Genomic DNA, 13,342 nt, shown 5'->3' with positions numbered 1-13,342 from the left:
CAGTGTGGCTAAAAAAACATGTACATATTATATGTGAATATGTGACGTGTCATAATCTTGTGTCATTGTTCACATGCCATTAAAAGATATTCTCATACAAATACACATTTGTCATTGCATGTCTGAAAATACCTCAAACTGTATCAGCTGTTGGCTTTCTTTCTGATTATATTTAGCTGTAACAGTGTGAATACACAAATGGAATCAAAGCTATGTTGCTATTTTCTGATACATTAGCTCAGAAATATTTGATATCCTCAATACATACTGACAGTCAAGTAACCAAGCAAGAGGTTCAACTATGTTAGTTATTTCTAGTAGTCATTTGTCGAGCACTATTCATACAATCTTAACAACCATCGTACTTGTAACATATATCTAATGAAATCGGGCTTAGAGACAGCCAGAGAAAGCTGTTCTTGGATGTATTAATGTCTAGGTTTGTGTATATTTTGTACTCATTGCAAAACAAAGTATTCATTACAAAGTTTGCTTGTTTGTTGTTTAACGCCGCAGTCAGCTACACATATCACAGCAATGTAAAGGCGACCTTCCAAAAAAATCGAGTATGGGCCGGACAATCTAGTGATCAATATTTTGATCAACGATACAGGCCGTCCGGTACGATGGCACGCAATCAATCAAGTCACCGAGCTTGACCACCCCATCCATATCGCCGCCTCTAACTAGTCTAAACATACGTTGCCGGGGACCGATTTTAACCAGGGATCTCAAAGAAGATAATCATTTTAAAACACTGGACACACATGATGTAGCTTGCTTCAAATCATGATGGCTAGGATCTCGTCCGACACATAGCCTCTCAGAATACAATTTGTAAAAGACATACAGAATATATCAAACTGCATGTTAAAAGGTTATGGAAGTTGTCTGATTTACATTAACTCGCACTTTGTTATGATAGGGACTAACTTGGTACCTGCACCGTTACTCCATGGATTACCAATGACTTGCAACAGTATCTTCATAGTTTTAGCGAAGAGCAATTGTTTTTCTTCCTCGTCATTTTCAGATATCCTTGCCACCTTCCTCTGTCACTTTCCTCTATCCACATCTTTCTGAATCTTCTGTTTCAATTGTTCCCTCCCTCGTCCCTACTTTTACCCTCCAGATCCCTACTTTTACCCTCCAGATCCCTACTTTTACCCTCCAGATCCCTACTTTTTCTCTTTTATCCTGACTGTTCCACCCATCACCATTTCAGGCCTTATGTTCCCTCCCTCATTCCTGCTGACCCCTCTCATCAGCCTGTGTCCTCCATCCTCCTACTGTTACCACCTCTACTGTACCCGTGAAGATCCGGGGTAGAATAGGTCTTCAGCAACCCATGCCTGCCGTAAAAAGCGACTATGCTTGTCGTGAGAGGCGACTAACAGGATCGGGTGGTCAGGCTCGCTGACTTGGTTGATGCATGTCATTGTTTCACAGTTGCGTGGATCGATGTTCATGACATCAATCACTGGATTGTCTTGTCTAGACTCAATTATTTACAGACCGCCGTCATTTAGCTGGAATATTGCTAAGTGCGGCGTTAAACAACAAACAATACATATCAATACATCTTGATTATTCCTTTCGTGTTCTTACTTTTCGCTATTTCTCCCACCCTCGTCACGACTGTTCTCTTCCTCCAACCTACTATTAATAATGTTCACTGTTGCCTACAATTCCCTATTTTCCTGCTGACTGTCCTCTCCCATCCTACTATTCGTTGCGTATTCTGTATTGTTCTTTTATCCCCCTTTCGCTCCTCTCCTTCCCATTGATATTTTCTCAAGCCCACTGCTCCCTCCCTCTGTCTCCCTCATTCCCATGTTGCCTCCCTCCCCTACTTTTCCCTAACTCCTTTCCACTGTTTTTTTTCCTTCCGCCCCTACCCTCTGCTGCGTTCTTCCAAACCCTAGCTGACATGCCCTAATATAACTGAAGTAATGTTCAAGGCGTTGGTAACACCACTAACTTTATAATCATACAGCTCTCCGAGCATAAGACCGCCTCTGTGGTCTAGTGGTAGAGCGTCCGCCCGGAGAGCGGAAGGTCAGGGGTTCGATCCCCGTCCTCGTCGTACCAAAAGACGTTAAAAGATTGTTAAAATACTTGTTGTTAACCGGCCTGGCGCTCGGCATTAAGGGCTTAAAACAAGGACTGGTCGGCTCGGAGTCAGTATAGTGTGTCTGAGTGGGGTATTCATGTTAAACCGCGGCATGGTAACAAACACACACGCGCGCGCGCGCGTCGCTATATAAGTGCAATAATCTTGGCCGCGACGTTAAACCCAATTTCAATCGGGCATACATTGCATTGCGTATGGAATTATGCGCTTTACAATCGGGCTATTATTATTGTAGCGGCCCGGACCCGAACTTCTGATAAACCTTGACGTCTGGATGTAACTGTGTCAAAACACTTCTTTTCGATGAATAATTAGTTTTTATTTATGTGGGTATAACAATACCTTATATGGACAACACAATGCTTCCAAATAAGTAGATCCCTCTGAGTTTGAAGGTTTATTTGTAAGGACCAGTGTCAGGGCAAAATAATTATTGCCTGTAACTATGATGGTAGTTAACTGATATATATACTCTTAAAAAAAAAGAAACTTGACACTGACTTTCAAAATGTAATATAATGCGATTGTTTCAAAATAGGACACAGAAACCATAATTCAAACACTGTTTTAAGATCAATGTACACAATGTTCAAAACATTAATCGTGTCTCCTAGACAGACACGTACACGATACAGTTAATGTCACAGGGGTACAGAAAATGTCAGTATCGGTTGTGCCCACCACGTGCATCAATCACCGCTTGACACCGACAACCCATAGATGCAATCAAGTTGTCAATAACACGCTGTTGGATGTGTTGCCATTCATGCTGGAGTGCATCAAGAAGCGCCGGAAGTGTTTGGGGCGGTGGATTCCTTCTGCGAACGCGTCGATCCAACTCGTCCCACAGATGCTCAATCGGGGACAAATCTGGTGACCGGGCTGGCCAAGGTAATGTCTGGATGTTGTTGTGCTGTAAGAAGTCCTGACAAACACGTGCAATTGACAAACGTTGTCCTGCTGGAACTGTCCGCCATGAACGTTGACGTGAGGAAGAACGTAAGGCTGTAGGATCAAGTCTCTGTAACGCACACCTGTCAATGGACCTGCCACATGCACGAGAGGCGTCCTACCAGCGTGATGAATTCCGGCCCATACCATGACACTCCCGCCGCCAAATGGGACAACCTGCTGCACACAGTTGGGGGCGTTACGTTCACCCCGACGTCTGTAGACACGTGTTAGCCCATCAGCACGTGTGAGTAGGAAACGGGACTCGTCAGTAAAAAGTACATTTCTCCACCTTGCACGTGCCCATCTAACCCTCTGTTGGCACCAAAGCAGACGGTCCGCAAGATGACGTGGGGTCAATACATGACGTCGAACAGGTCTTCGTGCAAAAAGTCCAGCCTCCCTCAGTCTGTTGCATACCGTTTGATCTGATATTCTGCGTACCCCAGGGATCTGTGTGGTTGTAGACGTGGCGGTGGTAGTGCGGTCTCGGAGGTGTCGCAGCCGGATGTATCGATCTTGTGCTTGGGTTGTCACCCTTGGTCTTCCTGACCTTGGTCTGTCGTCAACTCTGTTGGTGTTGTTGTATCGGGTCCACAGTGCGGAGATTGTCTGTCTGGATACGCCAAAGTGTCTGGCGACTTCTTGCTAAGTTGCACCAGCTTGTAATCTCCCAATTGCGTTGTTTCGTTGAGCTGCATTCAGTCTTGGCATTCTGTCACCGCCTCTACTGCCGTTATAAGGACTGTTTATACCCATTCAGCAGGGGTGCCTGCATGCCTAAATGCAGGATCCTGTGTTGCACGTTTTTTACAGGCGGTTCCGTTTGGATGAAGCTGTAAAATTGATCCCCAAACGCTACGTTTATGTGCTTTGCATGTGTTTTCGCGAATTATAGAAACATCATCTTTCTGTTTGACTTATTTGGTTCTCATTTAATGTAATTATTTTAGATATTTGGCAAAAAGTGGTTTTACATCTATTGCAAGTTTCTTTTTTTTAAGAGTATATATATATATATATATATATATAGATGACTTCTTTATCTGAATACCTTTACAGTTACTAAGATAGCAATTTGTGTCTGTGTTAAAATATGCTGTCTATTTATAGAAATGATTACGTAAGGACAAGGGGAACTTTTGGGCTGAATTATCTGCCCTTTGATTGAAACTGACCTTTGGACTGCCAAAGTCAGATTCCTTTGAGGGATCTAAATTCACAATGTAAAATCACTTAAATAAAGAGGAAGGCAAACCATCTCAGGAGGTAATTTGGTATAAAAATGAGTATTTATACCAATCAATTAATTAAGTCTAATTGATTCACTAATTGCCTTCCAATATCACAAGATAAACAATTACGTCCTGCTACGTCGAAGGTACGTCCTTGCTGCCTGCCGAGAGGACGTAATAACAACAAGCAACATCGACTGGTAATTACGATGGACAATTCAAAGAGGAAGATTACAAATGTCAGGAGGCAATTGGAATTTATCTGATACATAAGACGTTTAATTGACAGAAGCACTGGATGTCACATTTATGAGAAACGTGTTCATAAATAGTGACGCTAAATACTGCGCATGAATACATAGATTCCTAATGTCGGAATTAACAGTAACTTTAATACACGTCTTGACATATCATCAAATACGATTCTGGGTTCCCCTGGACATAGTTCATTAGATTAAATAAACTTTATAATGCAAAATGCTAAGCTTTAGCCAAATTCAGTAACTCCATAGCAACCCAAACTAGCTGTCACAAAGTTAAAATGGCGGGCGTCGGTCGGCGAAACACGTAGCTCAGCCCTGATCACAAATTCCCACAAATATGGATAAATATCGAGCTGCAAAGGGATTGTGATCTGTTTGTAGAAGAACAAAGGTATAATTAATCTGTATCTGATGGAAATTTGCGTAACTGTGTGCTTAGAACGATGATTTCTTCAAAAGTTACGGTCAATGCAAAACTCTTGAAAAAAGTAAACAAGATCGTTTTGACACACACGTTGTTGACATCGATGCTTATGAGGTACTGACATATCCTAAACAATATGCGCAACATGATGACATGGACATATTTACGAGATAATAGTGTGCTATGAAGCTCTATAACAGCATGCTATGATCATCTCATAGATTTCTTACCAAAGGGGATTCAAAACATTGAATTACGTGAAAACGAGGTTGGCAAAAATATACTGAAATATACCTGCAAAACTAATTACAGTTTACAGGATAATTATGATATAATTATAATTCATATAACCATAAAAAATACAACAGGGAAATATTTAGGAACTATTTCTAATTTTTACAAGCTGTCATAACTTACACATTTTATAATAAAAACACATTAATATTTATATATTCTTCGTGATGGCCATCACATTATTATTGTAAAGAATACAGACAACATAGCTAACAGCGGATTGACTTACATTATTCGACCGCCTCCGTGGTCTAATGGTAGAGCGTCCGCCCGGAGAGCGGGTTCGATCCCCGGCCGCGTCATACCAAAAGACGTTAAAAGATGGTACTTGTTGTTACCCTGTCTGGCGCTCGGCACTAAGGGGCTCGGAGTCAGTATACTGTGTCTGAGTGGGGTATTCATGTTGAACTGCGGCATGGTATCTCAGTGAGCTAGCACTATAAATCGGCAACAGTGCGGACTAGTACAAGCATCCACACACACACACACACACGTGCATGCACCTAGCTTTGTAAGTGCAATACTCTTGGACGCGACGTTAAACCCCACTTCACCTGACCTCCCCTCACATTATTCGGGGCGGTCGGGTAGCCTAGTGGTTAAAGCGTTCGCTCGTCACGCCGAAGACCCGGGTTCGATTCCCGACATGGGTACAATGTGTGAAGCCCATTTCTGGTGTCCCCCGCCGTGATATTGCTGGAATATTGCTAAAAGCGGCGTAAACCATACTCACTCACATTATTCAATCGCCGCATGTATTTACGTTTTAGTCGTGGATTTTATGACGTTTCAGAAACATTTGCATAAGGTCTTGAGCGTTTCCTTTTTAACTTGCACGTGTCAATGCATGAAGTATTTCCATATTTTGTTTGTTTGTTGTTAAACGCCGCACTCAGCAACATTTCAGCTATATGACGGCGGTCTGTAAATAATCGAGTCTGGACCAGACAATCCAGTGATTTACATCGTGAGCATCGATCCATGCATTTGGGATACCATGACATACATCCACCAAGTCAGCGAGCCTGACCACCCGATCCCTTTAGTCGCCTCTTACGACAAGTATTTACATATGTAGATCTGCACTGGTGTACAATCTTACTCTTACCACGTACGCATGTGGTATTAAAACAACAAGCACGCCTTATGTGTTGTCAAATCGAAATACCTGTTTTGGTAAAAACAACAAACATCCGAGTTGTTAACGATCTCTGTTTATGTCGGAATGATTCACAATATGCTGGTTAGTGGAAACTAGCTGGCAGAATGTTTTTGAAGACAAGCCCAGAGAGGGTTGGAAAGGCTTGTGGTAACTGAAGGACATATGTGTCACGGGACTGCAGGATTAGTACTCGTCACCCTCATCCTCCTCTGCATCTTTGGAGTCGACTCCAACCTCCTCGTAGTCCTTCTCCAGAGCGGCCAAGTCCTCACGGGCCTCAGAGAACTCTCCCTCCTCCATACCCTCACCCACGTACCAGTGGACGAAGGCACGCTTGGCGTACATCAGGTCGAACTTGTGGTCAAGACGAGCCCAGGCCTCGGCGATAGCTGTGGTGTTGCTCAACATGCAGACGGCTCTCTGTACCTTGGCCAGGTCACCACCGGGGACAACAGTTGGTGGTTGGTAGTTGATGCCGACCTTGAACCCAGTGGGACACCAGTCGACGAACTGGATGGTTCTCTTGGTCTTGATGGTTGCAATGGCAGCGTTGACGTCCTTCGGGACGACATCACCTCGGAAAAGCAGACAACAGGCCATGTATTTGCCGTGACGGGGGTCGCATTTCACCATCTGGTTCGCGGGCTCGAAACAAGCGTTGGTAATTTCAGAGACAGTAAGTTGTTCGTGGTAGGCTTTCTCGGCGGAGATAACTGGTGCGTAGGTAGCCAGAGGGAAGTGGATACGTGGGTAGGGCACCAAGTTGGTCTGGAACTCCGTCAGATCCACGTTCAGGGCACCGTCAAATCGGAGCGAGGCAGTGATGGAGCTGACGATCTGACCAATGAGTCGGTTCAGGTTGGTGTACGTTGGACGTTCAATGTCAAGGTTGCGGCGGCAGATGTCGTAGATGGCCTCGTTGTCGACCATGAAGGCGCAGTCGGAGTGCTCTAGAGTGGTGTGAGTGGTCAGGATGGAGTTGTAGGGCTCCACGACAGCAGTAGAGATCTGGGGAGCTGGATAGATAGAAAATTCCAGTTTGGACTTCTTTCCGTAATCAACACTCAGACGCTCCATTAGCAGTGAACTGAAGCCGGAGCCAGTGCCGCCACCGAAGCTGTGGAAAATGAGGAAGCCCTGGAGTCCAGTGCACTGGTCAGCTAGCTTCCTCATTCTGTCCAGAACTGAATCAATCAGCTCCTTGCCCACTGTGTAGTGGCCACGGGCGTAGTTGTTGGCGGCGTCCTCCTTGCCGGTGATCAGCTGCTCGGGGTGGAACAGCTGGCGGTAGGTGCCGGAACGGACCTCATCTGTGATATAAATTGTATATGATTAAGATGAGTGCCTAATAATTTACTTTTCACTTTCTGACGATCTTTGGATAGGGACATCGTTTGTAGCGTCAATCAAATATTGTTGTTTTAAGCCACCGTCAACACTTTTCCAGATGGCCTGTAAATAACCCAGTCTGGGCCAGACAAACAAGTGGTTGATATTATGTGCCATGTTCCAATAGGTCGGGGTACGACTGCATGCAATTTTCAGCAAACGTTCAACTACGTGACGAGGACCTGACCCGGATAATACAGTGATAGAATGAGCAACGACCCGGTCAGAAAGACACACGGTAAACCAATTGTCACAAGTTGTAACAATCCGATCCTTACTGTAGTCGGCTCTTATAACAAGCACTGTAGACTTATTCTGGCCTGGCGTTCACGTGGTGTTACTTTCACCACCACAAATCTAACGAACTTATAAAGGTTTTCCTGATGTGAATTATATGTCAAGAATATTAAGTTCAGGATTATAGATGCGGTAATCTACCATTGCATATTGAAACCGGCCGATACACCAAGCCCCCAACACCCTATTACCCTAACCCTTTGTCGGAAAGAATATGTAAATAGTGTATTATATTCTAAAGACACCCCCCCCCCTCCCCACACACACGCTGATGTTGAAGATGAATGTTATGTCTTAATCGAATGTAATGATGATTTACGTTTTGATCAAGATGTTTTTGCTGTTAATCAAGATTTTTCAAGTTTAGGTGGTTTAGTTAAATTGAATTTTATTATGCAAGAGGAATCACTAACATATTTTAGCTAAATGTTTACATTTCATGTATATGTTCAATAGAATACTAAACTATAAAAGTTAATTCATTATCATTATCATTATTGTTTATATGTTTATTTATTTATTAACAAGCTTTTATTTTGAACTTTTATGATGCCATATTCTTTTCACCATGACCGCTTGTGCATGTGACACAAAAATAACCATTTCTCTTCCTTCTAACTTACCGACAACGGTGGGTTCGAGGTCAACAAAGACGGCCCTTGGGACGTGTTTCCCTGCTCCAGTCTCGCTGAAGAAAGTGTTGAAGGAGTCGTCCCCACCCCCGATGGTCTTATCTGAGGGCATCTGACCATCAGGCTGGATGCCGTGCTCCAGACAATACAACTCCCAGCATGCATTGCCCATCTGGACTCCGGCCTGGCCGACGTGGATTGAGATACATTCCCTCTGTAAACAAGAAACTTTCAGTTGAACAACAACCAAAAAACCAGAATCCATTCCTAGAATAAAATATGAACACACAATGCCATTTAGAAATTGGTCAAAAGTAACATATTTATATGTGTTATATTTGGGATAAAACGTTTTTAGTAAAGTGAAGATACGGGTACTTTCTAGTACTTTTGGGGGTTGAGTCCCATCCCATTGTACTTAGTCTCTGAAAACAATTGAGCGCAAACACATCATACCAGCCTTTGATTAAGCGACAGGGTAGATAAACTACATTAATTTTGTGAAGCACAATGGAATACCTGCTTTGTCTGATCTGTTGCATTATGTTCTGACAATAATAGTATCATCGATCTGCGAAGTTGCCCGTTGATAGCGAAGCACCGAGCGACATGTCCGTTATGATCGTGGTGACTCAGACTTCCCCTTTGGCTGAGAGTAATGGGTGGGCGATGGCACAGTAAATGTGTGATTCTGCCAAAGGCAGGGGCAGTGGGTTAGTCTAGTGGTTAAAGGATTTTCTCGTCACGCCGATGACCCTGGTTCGATTCCCAACATTGGTACAGTGTGTCATTTCGTGTGTCCCTCGGCCGTGATATTGCTGGAATGTTACTAAAAGCGGCGGAAAACCATACTCACTCACTCAGTCACTGGGACATTTGTTCCACACGGGATGTATCCGATATTGCGTGATTGTCGCGAATATTTACCAAAGTCTGCTAAACACATTATTACGGTATCGTATTTCTTATCACTGTTATTTCTGCGATCTAGTGAGTAGAGTGTCTGCCCGGAGAGTTGATGGTCGGTAGTTCGATCCCCTGGTCGCGTCACAACAAAAGAGATTAAGAGATGGTACTTGCTGTTACCCTGCCTGGCGCTCGGCCAGGTATACAACAGACCGGCTCTGAGACAGTACACTGTGTCTGAGTGAGGCCTCCATGTTACAGTGTGGCAGGGTATCTTAGTGGACTATAACACCGGCATACTCGTAAAAGCAGACACATGCACGCACGCACGCACGCACGCACGTATACACGCGCGCGCGCGCGCGCGCGCGCGCGTACATACATGCGATGTCTTTAGAAGCAAAAACCTCAACTTTTTCCCTTGAAGACTTAAATTATATCAATGTTATATTTTCCTTGTTTTGATGAATATGGAACGTATATGCTTTCTACAGCTACATATATAGTCTTTATCATTATAATCATTATTCTATGTAAATATCACAGTTACTAATTACTAGTGCTTTTGAGAGTATACACAAGCTAAGACCATCATTACAACCTAAGTGACCACATCCTTTTATCAAATGTTTTGTCCGATGGTTTTATTCCCGCCAAGTACATTTTGACTATGAGAGATGAGATAACTTGCCAAGTTTAACTAAAATTAGATCACAGGACGGTTTGCGAAAGTGTGACGGATGAGACTCGCACAGGTGGCTGTGTGCAGTAACCCCTCCCTTAACCTGACCTTACTGACTGGCTGCAGTTCGCGAGGAGTGGTGTAACATTTGTACGGTATGAGGTGCAAATACGGTACATGGTAAGGTAACACTGTTGCGTCTAAATTTGGCAATAAGCCCACGGAGATGTGCAGCCTTGAAATGTCAGCTGTGTAATTACACATGGTTGACCTTTCAGCCTGTCTGTAGGTCGTGTGGAAACACTAACCGCACCGTCATGTCACAACACTATTTACTTCATGTTGACGAAAGTTTTTTTCAGAACTACACTCAAACAACCTGGCCATAATTTGAATGTCCATGATCCCTCAATCCTAGTTTAACCAACGAAACGACTTCACGTTCTAATAGAATAACTAAGCTGACACTGAAACTGACAATACTGCTCTCTCGAACTGATCTGTAAGTAGGCTGCCTTTTCTAGGAATACAGAGCCGCAGAACAATAATAAATATAGTCGTTCCCATTTCATGCAACGAAGCCTGACTGCTTCAAGGCCCTGGGTTTTACACGTGCGTTGTTGGCATAGTTTGGGTTCCGCGCACCGAATGTTCAGGGATGCGTGACACGCTCATGACTAAGTACATCCTCAATATATGACGCTGTATAGAATATTCTGAAACCTGTCCATCCTGCCTGGCTGCGGAAAACAAATTGGTTACGCATGGATGGACGTTAGCCCGGGACAGCTACACCGTGAACACGTTAGAATTGCAATTATTTGAAATTTATAACAATGCCACGCTATGGGTTAGTTCCGGAATAGCTGACGGTTGGAAACAATGTTGTCGATGAGGACAGATGTCGCGCTGCAAGGAATGGGTGATATTAACGAGATATGTTTGTAAATGGTTAAAGGGCGACGTAGTTAGTCATGGCGTCAGTCAGACTAATGTCTACAGACTATATAGACTATACATTATAGGTATGCTATTATTAAGTTAAAACATGTTACTCATTTAAAATAGTTTTTTCAATTAAATAAGGCGACCTGCATATTTAACTACACGAAGAAAGGAACATCATAATCACACCAGTATCACGATCTTAAAATGCCTGAAATATTGTGAAAAGTGTTCGTCTTTGAGCATCAACATTATTTGCGGGCAAGCCCTCGAGATCTTTGACGGTCCTAACTCCAAACCACGACAGTGTCCTTTGTATGCGGAATTTGTTCCGGTCATATAAGGTTCTACAACGCGGTTGTTTCAGAATGTCTCCCTATCGGGTGATTGTCAGCACACCATGTAATAATGTCACGTGATGAGCTACATCTGCCGCCGTCACGGCTGGACAACGCCGGGAGGACTGTAGCATGTGAGGAATGTGGTCAGCAAACATCAAACAGGGGCTCGGCAGTTGCGGTTTAAGAAAACACCTCAGTATGCATAACTGTCACATCTGCTGAAACGTGAATACTTCCAAAGGCAATATCAAATATACGATGTGGAAGTTGAAACAAGAAACGTGAACGTACAGAATAAACTTCCAAGAAAAAATATAAAAACACGAAATATTTTATTTCAAGTACCCCTTATCCACCTGAACAGGGCACATATTTACTAACTCATGTTAGTCCCGTGTGTGTGTGTGTGTGTGTATATATATATATATATATATATATATATATATATATATATATATATATATATATATATATATATATATATTGTTCTGCAGCATCACATCATCTGTTGTCATACATTATGAGTCACCTAATCAGACACCTACATATATACAGGTTTCTCTATTCAACCCAATGCCGAGGACAGACAGAGATAGTTAACATTCCATAACGAGGTACGTAGCTACACAGCAGATGCCTCGGCCATCACAATAGAAATGAGTTTGTTAATTTTGTGGATAGCATGGGTCGACAGTGATCTTGATAGCTACATGAATTGTTACTGGTGTTTTTAATGGTACAATTTGCAAGTATATGGTATCTGTAATCTGTTATGATGGTCACACAATGGCAGAAATCTCATTTGAGCCATATAGATGTGACGTGTGACCTCCGTGGCCTCAGTTCGGCCACACGGCGCTGATGATTCATGCATATGTACAGGATTAATGTTCAGTCGACATTTAATGTTAATCTCACAGTAGAGATCTCTAGCCAGACACATATTTACAGTAGTTATTTGCATCTCAGCCGGAATAATCTATTTCTGCAAGTTCCAAAATCAATTTATGCTACATAACCCAATAACTTCAACTCAACGCAAACAAATGACATTCGGCATTAACATAGCTCATGTAAGTGCTAACGAGTATTTGCATGGACTAAACTATTTTATTATCTATTATCATTAAAATAATATCCATAAAACTAACGTACTGTCTTCAATCCAGTGTCAAAAGAATCAATATCCCATTGCCTAGACCATAATAAACAGGATCAAGCAGACGACAGGATTAAGAAGCAGACGATAAAACTGACACATTATGGGATGCTGCTTGCAAAATATTGTTGTAAATGTTAAATATGAATGAACAGTACTTACCATGTTGGATTAGAGTAGGTTGGGATGTTGAGAAGGAGTTAACGTTGTTTATGAGGACGAGCAATCCAGGCGACTCACGTAGACAGTAATGGATCTGTGGTGAGAGCGAGGTTGATCTGGTGGTGGCGGGAGAGATGCCTCGGTATTTATACTGCTAGTTCCCGGCGGCACACCTACCGTCGTTAAAGACACAGCCGTGTTGACACGGTCGAAGAAGGTTTTCCGAACGACTGCTGTGATTCTCCAATTTTAAACTGTAAAAATGAAAATGCAAATAATGCCAGCTGTTTGAAAAATGTTCTCGTGAAAAAAATTCTCGTTGGACTTTGAAGTTCAGTCAGTAAGGCGTTCGCAACAAGACCCGGG

At 42.9% G+C, this 13,342-nt stretch overlaps 1 protein-coding gene across 1 annotated transcript; it reads right to left on the bottom strand.

Moving 5' to 3' along the window:
- Nucleotides 1–6,499: 6,499 nt before the first annotated feature.
- LOC124121256 (tubulin alpha-1 chain) lies at nt 6,500–13,134 on the bottom strand. Its single transcript, XM_046484214.2, has 3 exons — nt 12,977–13,134; nt 8,773–8,995; nt 6,500–7,773 (listed from the first exon to the last, which is right to left on the bottom strand). The coding sequence occupies exons 1-3, from the start codon at nt 12,977–12,979 to the stop codon at nt 6,647–6,649; spliced, it is 1,353 nt and encodes a 450-aa protein (XP_046340170.1). The 5' UTR covers nt 12,980–13,134; the 3' UTR covers nt 6,500–6,646.
- Nucleotides 13,135–13,342: the final 208 nt, after the last annotated feature.

Source organism: Haliotis rufescens, unplaced genomic scaffold (assembly GCF_023055435.1).
Source record: "Haliotis rufescens isolate VD_foot unplaced genomic scaffold, xgHalRufe1.0.p SCAF_10, whole genome shotgun sequence".
Classification (NCBI taxonomy): Eukaryota; Metazoa; Mollusca; class Gastropoda; order Lepetellida; family Haliotidae; genus Haliotis; species Haliotis rufescens.
Note: the sequence above shows the minus strand (reverse complement) of the source record. Positions and strands in the feature narration are given on the sequence as shown.

Bases quoted from the DNA above. Each gene is read 5' to 3' on its own strand.
- LOC124121256 (XM_046484214.2), bottom strand. The intron at 7,774-8,772 runs GTAAGTTAGAAG...TTTATATCACAG, and splicing joins CCTCGAACCCACCGTTGTCG to ATGAGGTCCGTTCCGGCACC.